The sequence below is a fragment of the Mesoplodon bidens genome (assembly GCF_964165515.1).
Source record: "Mesoplodon bidens genome assembly, chromosome: 11".
Lineage (NCBI taxonomy): Eukaryota > Metazoa > Chordata > Mammalia > Artiodactyla > Ziphiidae > Mesoplodon > Mesoplodon bidens.
The window spans coordinates 1,728,029-1,744,203 of NC_138167.1; the positions used below are offsets into that span (position 1 = coordinate 1,728,029).

The 16,175-nt window shown below is 38.1% G+C and overlaps 1 protein-coding gene across 5 annotated transcripts in view; it reads right to left on the reverse strand.

The window, feature by feature from the left end:
- ERC1 (ELKS/RAB6-interacting/CAST family member 1) overlaps positions 1 to 16,175 on the reverse strand; it is a 388,457-nt gene that overhangs the window by 340,285 nt on the left and 31,997 nt on the right. For 4 of the 5 annotated variants that reach the window (XM_081249168.1, XM_081249164.1, XM_081249165.1 and 1 more), the window contains exon 2: positions 10,650 to 11,474. In XM_081249168.1, the coding sequence (XP_081105294.1) occupies positions 10,650 to 11,318 (669 nt within the window). In that variant the 5' untranslated portion in view covers positions 11,319 to 11,474. Of the gene's footprint in view, positions 1 to 10,649; positions 11,475 to 12,017; positions 12,200 to 16,175 lie in introns of those variants that run through there. The other variant, XM_081249167.1, reaches the window with a different exon arrangement.

Genomic DNA, 16,175 nt, shown 5'->3' on the forward strand with positions numbered 1-16,175 from the left:
CAAAATGAGAATGCAAGTCTCCTTTTTTAGAATCAGTGTCCTATCCACCACACCAGTGATTCCCAAGCTCATCAGACCCAAGGCCACCCTTCCCTTTCTTATAACAAGCATTTTGTAATGTGCCCTTTACTATCTTAAAATAAAATTCACAGATAATAAGCCTACCCTCACATGCAATCCAAAAATATTAATATAATGCTCTGTGAAAGAAAGATAAGGAGTTTTATAATAAAATGACATGTATTTTAACATGTGAAATGCTGACATGGGCATGTGCAAAGAGAGGCTGTTTGGTGGATGCATTGGTCAACAATGCAATGTTGCTGCTTACATCATTTTCTAAAATAATAAAAACTCTATATAAAGTTCCAAACAAAACAAAGTACGATCTTCCATCAACTTACACAGTAGTCCCAATGCTAGAAAATTCAATGTACACTGCAGCTATTCAAAACGATGCTAATGTATTCATGCACATTTATGTATATAGTGAGGATCTAGGTTCAGGTCATTATAAACAGATTTCTCATCTATACAAATTTTTGGCAAGACGTTTGAAAATCATATGGAATAAGGGAGAATTTTTCAATGCAAGGCTATCCTAAGCATTTCAGGGTATCTAGGAATCCTGGGCCCTCTCTACCCTAAATCCAAAAACTGCCTTCTGCATCCAAATTATGCTTCCAGCCAATGTTCCCAAAACTTTCCAACAATTGAGAACAACAAGTACCTATCACCAAAAATACCAAGAGAAATTCAGGAATCTATCCACTACCATTTAAGTAGATTCTCTTTTCACTGCTTCGTTTCTTGAAAATGCTCTGTACCATGGGTAGCATGTTTTCTCAGAGAAGCAAGAAATATACCTCATGAAATTACAGGATAGGAAAGGTTGGAACTCATTAAGTATGCTTCTCTCCTAAGAATTTGGCACCTATGCTAAGTGCCTATGCCCATGAAGAGCCATGTGGCTCTTAGAATAAATTATTAATTACTCAGATTATCAAATCTATGAAAGATAATTAAAACTAAGAACGTTTTCTGAATATATTCTTCTACTTTCTCAGTAGATTTTAAATCCTACACAACAACAGTTTTCACTTAGCTCCCAAAAAAATGTTTTTCTTTGAAATAGAGTGAATTCTGTAGGAATTTATAATGTAAACAGTGCAACTATGTAAAAATAAATAAATAAAAATACTATGCTTAAACAAAGATTTATCTGTGAACAGCTAATCAAAGCAGATTTGCTTTCATTTTAATACCATTATCTCAGACCAACAACAGGAATGATACTGGTGTACAAAGAATAATATATATAAATACCAGTCCAAAGGTCTTTACAGATGGTATGTAAGTCATAGATAACATACCATTATTTGTATTTTTTTGACAATGAAAATACCTGAATTACAGACACATATCTCTTCCTAGATTTCACAAAACATAGAAGGAGAACTCAATATAAATAATGAAGAAACTGGGGCTTCCCTGGTGGCACAGTGGTTGAGAGTCTGCCTGCCGATGCAGGGGACACGGGATCGTGCCCTGGTCGGGGAAGACCCCACATGCCGCGGAGCGGCTGGGCCTGTGAGCCATGGCCGCTGAGCCTGCTCATCTGGAGCCTGTGCTCCGCATCGGGAGAGGCCCCAACAGTGAGAGGCCCGCGTACCACAAAAAAAAAAAAAAAAAAAAGAAGAAACTTAACCTGAAAAAATATTTCTCAGTTATGCTTTTAAGGACAAAGTTCTTCATCACAAAATTTTACAGCACAGAGGAAAATTTAAGAGATTAACTTGTCCAAATCCCTGCTCTAAAGCAAAAAAATGTATTGTGTGATAAACCAATGGGTGACAACCTCTCATCATATCTTATGCTGGCAGTATCAGAAAATAAAAATACATATTTTCTCTTTTTTTTTTTTTTACCATTCAGAGAACTTAAAAACCAAATCAAGATGAAACATACAAAATAATAGGCCTAAACATTCACAAGGTAACTAGCAGAAACCAGCACATATCATGGGCTCTGCACTCAACTGCAGCTCCCTATTTTAAGTTTAACAGGTATTCCTCAAGCACAGACTAGGTAATTAAAAAGTTACATAAAATTTTCCATGAGAATGGCTTAAGATGCATTGCCTGCCAATGTCCTTAGTCTTTAAAATTGAGCTCTCTTTCAGAATTTTACAATGCTTTCTAATAGTTAAGAAATAGTAATACAGATTCCCACTGTCAAGGAATTCTTGATGATTTGCTCTCATTTTCAGGGCAACAAACTATAATGTTCAAGCACTGCTCACAAGTCAATTTTTAAAGTATGCAGTAGTTCTTGAAGAATTTAAGTCCTCCTTTATTTAAGGTTATGGATATTAAATGGCTCCCAGAGAGTGAACAAATTTAAAAATCACAATTACAACCAAAAACTGATCAATATATCCTTTTCCTTTTTTTAGTTTCTTCACAGTAAAAACTGGGTAACTGATGAGACAAAGAGGAATCCTTACTGCAAAACATTCAATAAGGAGAGTATTTACTGGTTAGCCAACTATAACTACTGGCTAAGACAGCCCACCCAAGGCACCTCTCTAATGACAGAAAAATATATACCATCAACAAACAAGAAGAAGAAAACATTGGATCTTTTGACCTTTTTCAACTTGCTGCTATTCCTTTCAGTGATGTTTCTACTAAGGGGTACTATGTATTTCTAGAAGTCTATTATCCTCCTATTCATTATACCCTACAAAATAAGATACAGTGTGAAAAGAACAATCCAGGAGAAAATGTAAGTATTCTTTACATAGATCCTCTAAATCACTAAGACACTTTAATGTTAATGTTAATTCAGGAGTCCAAAAATTCAAGAAAGCAATTTACCACCTTAATAGTTTTCACATTGCTTTCAGCTTTATTTCTAGTTTAAGGGCAGTTCAGCAGAAAAATACAATAATACAAAGGGGGTGTTCAATATTTGTCAAATCAACAATATTAAATATTAAACATTAAAACTAGTATTTAAAAACAGATGAACACTTTCATAAGCTTGCCAGAAAAAGGGTGGCATCTCTAACCACGGTTTATATCTGAGAACGCACAACCAAAACGATTAAGGATAGATATCAAAGCAGGAAGTTTCATTCAATGCACATGGATAAATTCATTCCAAAACTTTGAAGAAGCACTTTTCCAGCTTTCTAAAACAGCAAAGCTTTCTATTATTTAATACTGTCTGGGCTGAATTTTGGTATTAGGTTTTATCCAGTCTTTTCCCATTATTTACTGTTACATGTTTCCTAAACCATGGCGAAGAAGCAAAAGCCTTGCTGATGTCAAAGACCACGACGTTTTATTACAACACAACAGATAAGAGAAGAGGGGTATTATAGCTAAAGAATAAACTAATCAAGGCCCTTAGTGGCAACCTCTTACCAGAGTCAGAAGACCCCAGTAAGGCCTTTAGACTTGTAGTCCCTTCTGCCTGGAACATTTCACCGCCAAGAGTCACATCATTCAGGTCTCTCTTTCTCAGAGGCATAAAGCACTTCTGCTGCACACTGAAATACAATGGCTGTCTCAATGAGCACCATTTTAAAAGACTGAACTCAAAACCAATGATTATTCAGACTCAGGTATACGGATAAGTTTTTCTCAAAATTTAAACTAACCTGTCAACTCAAAGACGATAACTGGCAATACTTCTTGCCAATGATAAAATCCGAGTTTCAAGGAAAACTCAGAATTTTGGAAAACTTGTATCTCCTGCCTGGTGAGCTTACCAATACTTGAAGACTCTTCTGATGAAATAGGAAGTGTTATTAATGAATGGATTTTTTTAATCTGTCTAATGAAATGTGTCAACATTTGGAAGACCTACATAACTCAATGAAACAATATTTTCCAAATGACCAATATACAGTGTTGCAAAAGCAGGAGAAGGCATATGTATTATTCATGTATGTCCTCTACATGTAAAAGATCTGTTCAAAGGGCAAGACAGACCAATTTATTTTAATGTAACAAAGTACGGAAAGGTCACTGATAGGATTTCAGATTCCACACTGCACTAACTGTAAGAAACTACCACTCACTGATGAAAATGTTCTAAAATTACATTACGGTTTTCATTGCACACCTCGCAGTAAATTTACTAAAAAAATTAATTGAATTGTACACTTAAAAGGGATGAATCTTATGGCATGTAAATCATACCTCAATAAAGCGTTAAAAATAAAAACTACCACTTGTCAAATTTTGGTGTGGTTTCAAAACATATCCACGGGCTTCCCTGGTGGCACAGTGGTTAAGAATCTGTCTGCCAATGCAGGGGACACAGGTTCAAGCCCTGGTACGGGAAGATCCCACATGCCACAGAGCAACTAAGCCTGTGCACCTAGTTGAGCCTGCACTGAGCCTGCACTCTAGAACCTGCGAGCCACAACTACTGAAGCCCATGTGCCTCAACTACTGAAGCCCGTGTGCCTAGAGCCCATGCTCTGCAACAAGAGAAGCCACCGCAACAGAAGCCCGCGCACTGCAACGAAGAGCAGCCCCTGCTCGCCAAAACTAGAGAAAGCCCGCGTGCAGCAACAAAGACCCAATGCAGCCAAAAATAAATTATATATATATATATATATATATATATTTCCACAATTATCTGAAAAGGCTTTTAAAATACTCCTGCCAGGGCTTTCCTGGTGGCGCAGTGGTTAAGAATCCAACTGCCAATGCAGGGGACACAGGTTCGAGCCCTGGCCCGGGAAGATCCCACATGCCACGGAGCAACTAAGCCCGTGCGTCACAACTACTGAGCCTGCGCTCTGGAGCCCGTGAGCCACAACAACTGAAGCCCACGGGCCTAGAGCCTGTGCTCCACAACAAGAGAAGCCACAGCAATGAGAAGCCCGCGCACCACAACAAAGAGTAGCCCCCACTCGCCGCCACTAGAGAAAAGCCCACGTGCAGCAACGAAGACCCAATTCAGCCAAAAATAAATAAATAATAAAATACTCCTGCCTTTTCCAACCACTTATTTATATGAAGCCTGAGTTTCTTCATATACTTCAACCCAAACAACAAATTGCAACAGACCACTGAAAGCAGAAGCAGATATGACAGTTAGCTGTCATCTATTAAGCCAGACATTAGACTTGCAAAACTATTTTTCATTAAAAATGTTATTTATGTTAACATTTAATGTGTTCATTATTTTTAAATATATCAGTATTTTTTGAATTTCTATTTTAGTCTCCAATATGGCAAATATTGATAGATAAACACCTACATAAACAAAAGCTACTTGAGGTTCCTTAATAATTTTTACAAGTGTACCGAATCCTGAGGCCAGTTTGAGAACTGATGCTAAAGGTGACCATACCTGAGTGCCTGAGGGCTCCTCCAAAATCAGAACAGTTCCAAGGGTGGTTTCAAAGCAAAATAGGTCCTGCATATCACATGCTCTGGAAGTATATGAGCCACTAGCCACAGCTAGGGATGGTACAGTATGCACATCAGGCTGAATTGTTTCTCACCTTCTCAATCTACAAGGTCCACAGATGAAATTAAGCTGGACAGGTGTCATTGCAACCAAGTATTCTCCAACAATTGTCAAAATGCAACAGAACTTACCATGAGCTTATTAGGTAGGAAAGACTGCAGAACAAACAGAAAGGGAGGTAGTTTCAGTAAGCATTACTGCTGATAATATGGAAAAATAAAAGGAACACATTTATGTTAAAGACTAGCTTTCCAACTCCAGAAGGAAAAATAAATGTTTTTGGAGATGCACATGGCAGCACAGAAAGTGAGAAGAAACAGTTCATAAAAGATTTCTAATCTTGTCCTTAGGGAAGAACAGAACATTTTCAATATGAAGTTAATCATTTTCTTGCTGAAAGCACATTTCCACAGTACTTCTCTTTTTGACAAATTTATTCCAAATTCATCATGCAGAGGTACCTGATTTCAATGAACTTGTTAACTAAAACAAAATAAAGGACGTCTATTAGCAAAGGTTCGTTCATGACAGGATATAAACATTCACCTTTCTAAATGAAGAGTGACTTTCAGTAATCGAGAGAGTCACTCAAGTTATCTACCATCAAAGAGAAATACCACAAGAAAGACAGAAGACCAAGACACAGACACAGCGGGTGAGAAACCATACATAAAACATGTGCCGTTTAATGGCTTCTCTCTTCCTCTCCACTCCTAACTCCCACAAGCAGGGACATTCAGCTTGTGGGACTGAACTAACTAGATCAGTAAAACTTCCAACATTAACAAGCAAACATATAACAACATCCCTGTGCCTGTACCTGAGGTCACAGTCACTAGCCTCTTATTTGCAAATACTTACGAAAAACTTCTCCTCAAATAATGAAAACTAAATTCACCATTTCTTACCGTTAATCTAGTTCTACCTTCTAATCTCTAACCATTTATCATCAATGGCAAAAACATTTCCTCAGTCTCAATACCACAGTTCATCATAGTCTTCTCTCTTGCCATCACAGTCTATATCCAAATATCTCTTTGAAAATACTTCGTGGATGTGCACCTCCTTCCCCATTCCTATTACCCAAATAAATCCAGGCCTCCTGCAAGGAACTCATTCGCTTTCCCTGCCTGCCTTCCTTCAATCTGCTCTGCAGACGAACAATAAAAGCTGCTCCTAAACAATTTTTTTGGTTATGTCATTCATTCCCTTGTTCGAGAACACCCTAGGGCAACTAACTTCCTGTTACTTTCTTCAAATTCTTCTTTGAATAAGTCAGATTAGAAAGAAAAAAGTTACACACTTTTAAAGGATGAATTAAATTATACCTCAATAAAGTTGTCATAAAGGGAGAGAGGGAGGAAGCTAGGCCGGGAGCAGCAAAAGAGGGTGGGAGGAGGGGGAACTCTTTAAATGGCTGCCGGAGAAGTCACTGCAGGCACCCTGCAGAGCTGAAAGACCAGGAGCACCCACACAGCTGTCAGAGGCATCTGGCCTCCCAGGAACCAATTCCAGTGACGGTCAAGCACTGGACTGTGAAACTGACTCTTGCATCAAATGGATATAGCTTTGTTAGAAAATACATTCCTCCATGGAGCCAGAACGTAAAACCTTCATATCTGTACTCATTTTTCCAGTACTGGCTTTCCAAAAAAAATACCAAAGAAGAAAGAAAGGGAAAAAACTTCCTTCTTCATGGCGGCCCGTCCAAACACAGAGTATAACTAAAATGCCACACGTCTCTCCTTCAGAGTTCCCACAACCACTTGTTATAAAGCATGGTTTCCAGGCCCCTCCAATACTCTTCCAGGCAAGCAAATAGAGCACTGGTAACATGATAGCAAGTTCCAGGGGCAGCATGATTTTAAAAAGTAAAATGGAACTATGACCTCCCTTGATCAATATTAGTGTAACTAAAAAAAACAAGTTCATTTTCTGGTTTCTTTTGCACGAAAAAATAAAAAATGGGTTTCCCAATTCATATCTAAGCTGCTATCTTCATAGATTCTGTAAATTACCAAACCCATAAAACCAATTCTATAACTGAGATGAAATCACACACTAGACCACACTGCAAAATGTAACAGAGGGGAAAGAGAGACTGCAATCCTCTGGCAACTTCTCCTATTTCCTCACAAATAAGCCCTGTCAGGTATTTGTACAACAGTTTTTATTAGATTCACTGGATCATTTTCCATAATACTCCACTACATCACAGGTAAGCAAATTTACCAGCTCTACAAGAAGCCAATTTCCCACATGCATTTATATACCTTCCCACATGAAAAATCCAATGGATGGGTAGCTTATATTTCTATAAGCCACACATGAACAAATTTTGCTTCTCAGAATGACTGTTAACTCCCCAAAAGGAGCATATCTATCTCAGATTTGACAATTTTCTCAGGACATTTTCTCAGGACATTCTCCACAGTGCCTCTAACACATGCCATTTCTGGAACGCCAGAAAAGATCAAATCTATCTGGAAAAGAGACTAGAATACTGATTTATCCACAATACTCTGAATAATCATTCATAATTCATCTCTGTGTTAAAACGGGATTATCAAAAAGAAAAGTTAAACAAATAGTCCAAGACAGAGATCCCAGATTTTGAAATCAGACGCTAAATGACAGTGAAACAATTAGCAACCTCATGAAAAAGTTTATTTAAATTCAAATAATAATGGCTTTCACCATGTGACAAATCAAGGTACAGCCTAAAATTATTAAAATGTTAATAGTCACGAGTGTCCAAACAGTGAGAACAAATGACAAAACAAAGATTTACAGAGAGCAAGTCTCTTTTTTAATTTCTGAACTTCAAATTCTCTTGATCCCTAAATAAATAAAATCAAAATAAAAAAATCAGAATCCTGAATAAAATCAAACTCCAAGAGCAAAAAAATACAAAAAGCAAAACATTAAACTCACTTGCCATACTATAATATTTTTTAAATGTATTCTGATCACACAAAATTCCAATGAAAGTGGTTTAAAATAATTATTTTAAAAATAAGCTTCCAACTAAACATACAGGAATATTACAAGGCATAATAACCAAAAAGAAGTATGACAGTATCTTTATTAGATGCTGGTTAGAATAAAATTAAAAAATATAAATCATCCAAAGCCTTAGCTTTGCAATTAACCAAGCTCACAGCTGGACTTTTACTCTTCATCAAGTAAACACACCAAAAGCCTTCCTCGGGCTTCCCTGGTGGCGCAGTGGTTGAGAGTCCGCCTGCCGATGCAGGGGACACGGGTTCGTGCCCCGGTCTGGGAAGATCCCACATGCCGCGGAGCGGCTGGGCCCGTAAGCCATGGCCGTTGAGCCTGCGCCTCCGGAGCCTGTGCTCCTCAACGGGAGAGGCCACAACAGTGAGAGGCCCACATACCGCAAAAAAAAAAAAAAAAAAAAAAAAGCCTTCCTCATTCTCAATTTAAAACAAGAAAAAGAAAAGGCTTTTCCTGTTAAAACATATATTGTTCCACTTCTCCAACCACCAGTACTTGAAAGTTCAGTAACAAAAGGAGTACAAAACATAAAAACTGCTGGATATTTTTGAAACAGTCTTCTAAAAGGACTTCCTAATAATGAACCATACACATTAGGCAATTCTAAGCAAATGTGTTTTTTCATTTGATAGGATTCTAGACCAAGATCTCTGTGGTCCAATCAGATCAAACATTTAGAATGTATCTAAATCCCCAATCTCAAACTGAAATGGGGAAATTTGTTTAATTACTGTAAATCCTATTAAACCAATCTTCTTTGTAAAGTGGAAAATGTCCAACCTCTGAGGGCTATGGAGGGTGTAATGAATGCAAAGTTTAATTAGGGCCCACTGCCGGCTCACTATAATCTATTAATTAGCATTCTCAGTTCTCTGTATCTCATTGCAGTGTCTCACTTTACTTTAAAATTGCACCCTTCATTTTTTGGACCAAAGTTATACAATTTTAGGATTGTGTGGTAATTATAGTGGGTGCAGGAAGAATACACTCCTGCCAGCACTGGTGTATAATTAGGGCAGGGGGCGGAATCTCGATAAGGCATTGTTCACCCTCCTTCAGCACATATGGTTTTTTTGGCATCAGAGCCCTGTGGACTGTTTCACTTCCACTGGACTAAAGTGCTGAGTTCCCACCATGGTCTTTTCAGAAGATTCAAATATTTGCCTTTGAATGTAGCTTGATAATTAGAACGGTTATTGTCACTGCTTTTTATCCACACAGCTTTTAAAGTATAGGCATAATTAGCTGCCTGAATTATGTGAAAATAAAGAAGTAAGCCAATAATTTTTTTTCCTCGTTAAAATGGACTGGAAATTTCCAGGTCGCTGGAAAATTAAAACCGTCTTGGTGATAGGCATATTTTCAGCACCATAAAAAAGGTACACTGAAGGCTAGCTAATTCAATGATAAATTCAATAACCTCAATTTAACAATCAACTTCTACCAAAACCTAATTTATATTTTATATATACCAATCACAGCAAGCTGCCTTTCTTCCACCTTAAATCCTCAAATTTGAAGAATTAAAGAACTTTTTTAAAAAAGGATCCTGAAGTTAAACTTTCCTAAATGTCAAGAGAAAGAACTGCTACTCATTGTTGGTACTTAATAAATATGTACAACATCAATGTTAACTTTTTAAAATTAATTTCCATTCTGTACTGTCAACATATTGATTTGCCTTGTGATAGGTATTTTTTTTAAGATTGACTTTTTTAACATTTACTATGGTAAATCTTAACGCTATACCCCACACTTAAGTTACATAGCCTGAATAATTTTGATAATGGATCTTAGAGCATGTGGCAAAATTACATTCTCATAAGAAGTAAAAAAAGATAATATATGCTGAAAGAAAAGAGGAAGAGAAAGAGAAGCTAGGGAAAAGAAACAAGCAAGAATGGTGAGCAAGCAGACATGGCAGCCAGAAAAAAATTAAAGCACAGGACCAATCTGGAAAAGGCGAAGAAATGGAGAGCACAAAATACTAAGAAAAACAGGAAGAAGGAAAATAAATGAACCAAGAAGGGAAAAACCTAAGAAAGAAAAGAGAAGGAATGGCTCATTTCATTTATGTACATGAATTGTTTCATACATACAGAATACAGAAAGGCAAACATATATATATAACTAACCTGGTTTTCCTCCTGCACAACTCTATACTGTTCCTTCCAAATACTGATTTTGGAAGCTTCATCTTTTCTCAGGGCTCGTTCTTTCTTCAGCTCTGGGCTCCAGAAGGTCTTGATGCTATTCATTGAAGAACTTAATTTGCTCTCCTTTACTTCCACATCCTTTCGCAAGAGATCATTTTCCCTTAATACTTCCTTCAGCTGTGTCTGCAGATCCATGATTGTGTTATCTCTTGCTTGACGAAGAGAGTGAGGAACGGTGGATGCCATGCTCACAGGAGGGAGATGATGCTCTCCAAATGCTATGGTGTCACTAGCAACCCCACTGCTAGCTATATTGGGGCTACTGCCCATAGCAGTCATCCTCACACCATAAGGCAGACGTCCTCCAGAACGGCCAAGTGTCATGGTGCTTTTAGGTGTTTCTGAACCCACATTTTCATGGTCACTTAGGTACATAGGGCCAGAAGTGGCATAAGCAGCATTTAAGGACTGGATATTCTCCATTGAAAGGGTTTTCCCACTGCCACCTCCGACACTGCTTCCAGAACTCCCTCCTGTACTATTGGTTCGACGATGACCCAAGCGAGGGGAACGTGGAAGCCGAGGTGATCGCCCAGGGCTCTGGTTGCTTGGTTCCACCTTCCCAACTGAGCGAGCACTTCCATACATGGTTGCAAGATGAACTCAGGTGCCAGGAAAGGTGTAAAGCAGAAAACAAAATACGGAACTCTGTAAGGTTTCTCTATGGCTATAAGTCTGCTGAAGGCTAATCAGAAATACCAGGTCCTCAGATGCCCAATCTTGAAGAAATAGCTTACACCATATCTGTAATGAAAAGATCACACATTAACTCCTCCAATAAGAAATATTTCCCCTCTCAAGACACTTTTCATTGCCCCCCTTGAGCAAGACCTCCCCTTCGATCATCTATTTACTCCTGCCCCTGTCTACAGCGTAACTTATTTCTCAGTAAACATCACTGTAAAAACACTCAACATGTCTCAAAACTGAATACTAAGACCATACCAAGCAAAGGGAAAAGAAAAAGAGATAAGAGTGTAAAGATTGGCAAGAAAAAGATAAAACTCAGTGTTTGAATATGTGATTTTTCTAACTGGAAAATCCAAGATCATCAGCTGACAAGTACTAGAACCAATAAGAGAACTCAACAAACTGTTTAGGCACAGATCAATATATACATATCAGTACTTTTCTGTACACTAGTAATAACTAGAAAATGCAATTAAAAAAAAATCCCATTCACAAGAGCAACAAAACCGTAAAGACACTTTGCTATATAAATATAACAAAAATGTGCAAGAATGTTTGGAAAAACTACAAAACACTCCTGAACAAAAGGAAAATTACCCATGTTCACTGATGAGAAGACAAACATTGTAAAGGTGTCCGTTCTTCCCCAACTACTCCACACGCCAATGAAAATCTCTACAGGATTCCTCACATAACCCAACAAGCTGACTCCAAAATTCAAACGGAGGAGTAAAGGTACAACAATAACCAAAATAATCTGAAATAGAAGAACAAAGGAAGATGTCCCCTAAATAGCAAGACACATTACAGGTCCATGATCCTTTATTTGCAATGCAAAAATGTTTTAAAACTCTGAAAAAAATTTTTTTTTTCTTTTTAACTCATTTAGTGGCAAAACCTGGCATGATTTGATATGAGGTCACTTGTTTATACGTATCTCACCTAGTGCGATTATTCATACACGTCACTGGGAAAACAATGTGTATGATTACAGGATACTGCATAATGCCCACTGGGCATTATGGGGAAAAAACCTGGACTCCAAAACCACATCTGACCCTTAGGATTTCTCATAAGGACTCGGAGCCTTTTAAAGCTATAGTGATTAAAACTGTACAGAAATGGCCAAGAATAGGCTCTAAATTATATATGTGAATTTAGTATATGCTAAAAGTAACATTTCAAAACAGTGAGGAAAGGACAAATCATTCAATAAATGGAGTTTGAACAACTGGTGCTCTTGGAAAAAAATAAGTTACATCCCTACTTCACACAGTACACAGAAATAAATTCTACGTACATTAAAGATACAAATTTTAAAACTATTAAGAGTACCAGAAGAGGGACTTCCCTGGTGGCACAGTGGTTAAGAATCGGCTTGTCAACGCAGGGGACACAGGTTCGATTCCTGGTCCAGGAAGATCCCACATGCTGCGGAGCAACTAAGCTCGTGTGCCACAACTACTGAGCCTGCGGTCTAGAGCCCGCAAGCCACAACTACTGAGCCCGTGTGCCTAGAGCCCGCGCCCCGCAACAAGAGAAGCCACCGCAGTGAGAAGCCCGCGCGCAGCAACGAAGACCCAACGCAGCCAAAAATAAGTAAATAAATAAATAAGTTTTTTAAATAAGTACTAGAAGAAAACTTAGGTGAATATCCTTGTGAACTTGAGTTAAGGTAGGGCTTCTTAAATAAGAAACAAAAGGCAAAAAAACAAAGAAAAATGACTAATATTCAATCATGTCAAAATGACAAAATACACCAAAAATTAAAAGAAAAACCAAACCCTTGGTGAAAAAATATCTAACATATGTATAAAGATTTGTATACAAAATATATAAAGAATTCCTACATGAGAAATGCCAAATTTGAAACAGCAGTGGTTAGATGGGGGGGAAATGTTTGTGGAGGCTTTAGCTTCACTTGTGAAGCTTTAGACTCACAATACTCAAATGCTTGAATTTTTTAATAGAAAAATATGTTCATATTCTACAAGTATAGTAATTAAGACAAATTTTAAAAACATATCATAGCTATCTACTTTCTACACTCCTCTCAAACATAAATCAATACAGATTTAAACTAGATCTCTGTGATTTCCTAATATCATTCTACCAAAGAATTGGCTTAGGTCAAGAAACAGATTTCAACATATTAAATAATATTTTAATATGCAATTGAGAGTGAAATCCAAGTAAATCACATGGTCAAAAGATTTTAAAGGGTCTATATATTTGAACCAAACTCATACAAGTTAAAGATCTTCAGAAATATGAATATACTGGCAGTCTCGTCTCTAGTGATCCAGTAAATAGACCTAAGGTAACAACAAGCAGGACAGGAAAAACAGAGTCTGAGCGTTCCATCTCAGAAATAGCAATAGTCCACCAAGTTCAGATATTGCAATATTCTGCTAGTAATGTTAGGAAATTCCTTCCCAGGACTAACCTACCTCAGAAAGTAAACATTCCTTTTCATGATTAATCTGTACTGTAAGGTAGGTGACACACTACTGTTCACATCAATTCTATTTCAAGACCAAAGAGGGATGCAAAGTTTTTTTTTTTTAAGTAATCTGAACACTGCTTAAAATAAGAGAGCTATTCATTACCCAGAATCCCTTGAATGATAACAGAAGCTAACATACAGTGTTTACCATATGTCAGGCACTGTGCTAAGAATTTTATAAGATTTAATTTAATATTTATAAGCCCCCTGCAACACAGGCATTGTCGTTAGCTCCACTTTACAGACGAAGAAAGTGAGGCCTATAGCTGTTAAGTGACTTAGCTATTAAGTGGTAGGTGCCCTAATTCCAGAGCCCTGGAAACCCTTAACTACTATGCTTATCCACTATCATCTGCTGATGTTAACACCTCAATTGTCCGTAGGATATTAAAGGCCTCCAGTTTTAAGGCAGGGTGTCCTGCTAATCCAGGACTCTAAACCTAAACTTTAAGGCACACCTTAGGTTTTCCATGTTGTAATGCTTAAATAATCACATTTATCTTTCTATTAAGGAGAAAGTCTTTTTTAAAAAGATGATGGGCAAAAAGAACAAAATAAGGAAAACTAACAAAATAAAGAATAATAATTCAGAGTGTCAGGAATCATGCCATCAGAACTTTAAAGTGCCACAGTCAAGAAAAAAATTCCCAACTGTGCTTTTGTGCAAAACTCTATTTTCCTGTAGTCAAGTAACTAAGCCACACTATTAAATAGGCTAAGATCCAGCAACAAAAATCCACATCGAGTTTTCAACATTAGCGGGTGCACTCTAACGTTCAAGCCACTTTCAGACCCAAAATGGCATTTGCATGTGGAGTCTTTTGTTGCTATCAGAACTATATTCATTTCTACAACAAAAGAAGAGAATTCACCAGCTCTGTCTAAAGCCCTCATTCTGGCTTTCTAATATGAGCTTCAGGGAAGACTGGGTTTAAAAATGTTTAATTTCTTTTAAAAATCTGCCAGATCCATCACCACAAGATAATAATTCTTGCACTTTAAACAGCTAACAAAAAAGAATTCTGACCAAAAAAAGTTAAGCCATATGATTCCATTTATATAAACTTCTAGAAGGATTCCATTAGGACAGAAAGTGCATCAGTATGTGCCTGGGGCTGGGGCTGAGGGAGGCATGCATCGTGGAGGGGTAGGAGGAAACTTTTGGAGTGATGGAAATGTCCACTATCTTGACTGGGGTGAGGCTTCCCAGGCGTATACAGGTCAAAACTCATCAAACTACAGACTTTAAATATGTTCCGTTTATTGTACATAAATTATACCACAAAAGTTTGAAAAAAATAATTTCACATTCCAAACTCCCCTGCCCTTGATTAATCCAAAAGAAACACCTTCACCAATTACCTACCCGGAGTCCTGACTGCTGCTGGAAAAAATCATGCAGCTGTTCAGTTTGAGCTCATAGTGTTGGCCCCAGAGTCCTACAAGTCCCTTAGTTTGCTTCCTATCCAATATTTTGTTAGCTCCCTATCTAGTACCTGTTGTGGTTACTTCAAACCTTCTCCTTCTACTTATCAGACAGAACACAGGAGTCTCCTGAGTCAGAGACAAAGAACTTTATTACTCACAGCACAGCCAGCAGTATAAGCATCCTGTTACCCCCAAGTCCCACAAGGTGACACAAGGGGGCCTAGACAGATGCTACACATGCAGCAGATTTACAGAGGAACGCTGAGTTTAGGGAATCCACCACTTTTACAGTAAGCAGTAAGTAAGCCTGGTCTCCCCCAATGGGAGACATTACCTCATCCCTCAAGGTGGCTCGCTGCAAACACAATCCTGAGAAACGACCCAGGTTAAGAGCAGTCAGGCCCTCGCATTCAGGACATGCAGGAAAGAAGAGACCCGTGGAGGACTCACTCTCCCGACAAGTATTTGTGGTAGTTTTAAGGTACCTGAATAAATTCTTTGATACTCCTCCCTTCAAGAGGGGAAGCAAAATTCCTCTCCCTTTGAATGCGTACTAGACTTAAAGGATTTGCTTCTGATGATGTATCACTTCCAAGACTAACTCATAAAGACACTGGGACTTCTGTCTTGGTCACTCTCTTGGATCACTCGCTGTGGGGGAGTTAGCTACCATGCTGTAAGGGTACTCGAGCTACCCTACAGAGAGCACCACGTAATGAGGAACTGAGGCCTCCTGCCAACAGCCACATGAGACGGCTTGGAAAGGGATCCTGCCACCCCAGCCAAGCCTTCAGAACTGCAGACTCAACTGATATCTTGAC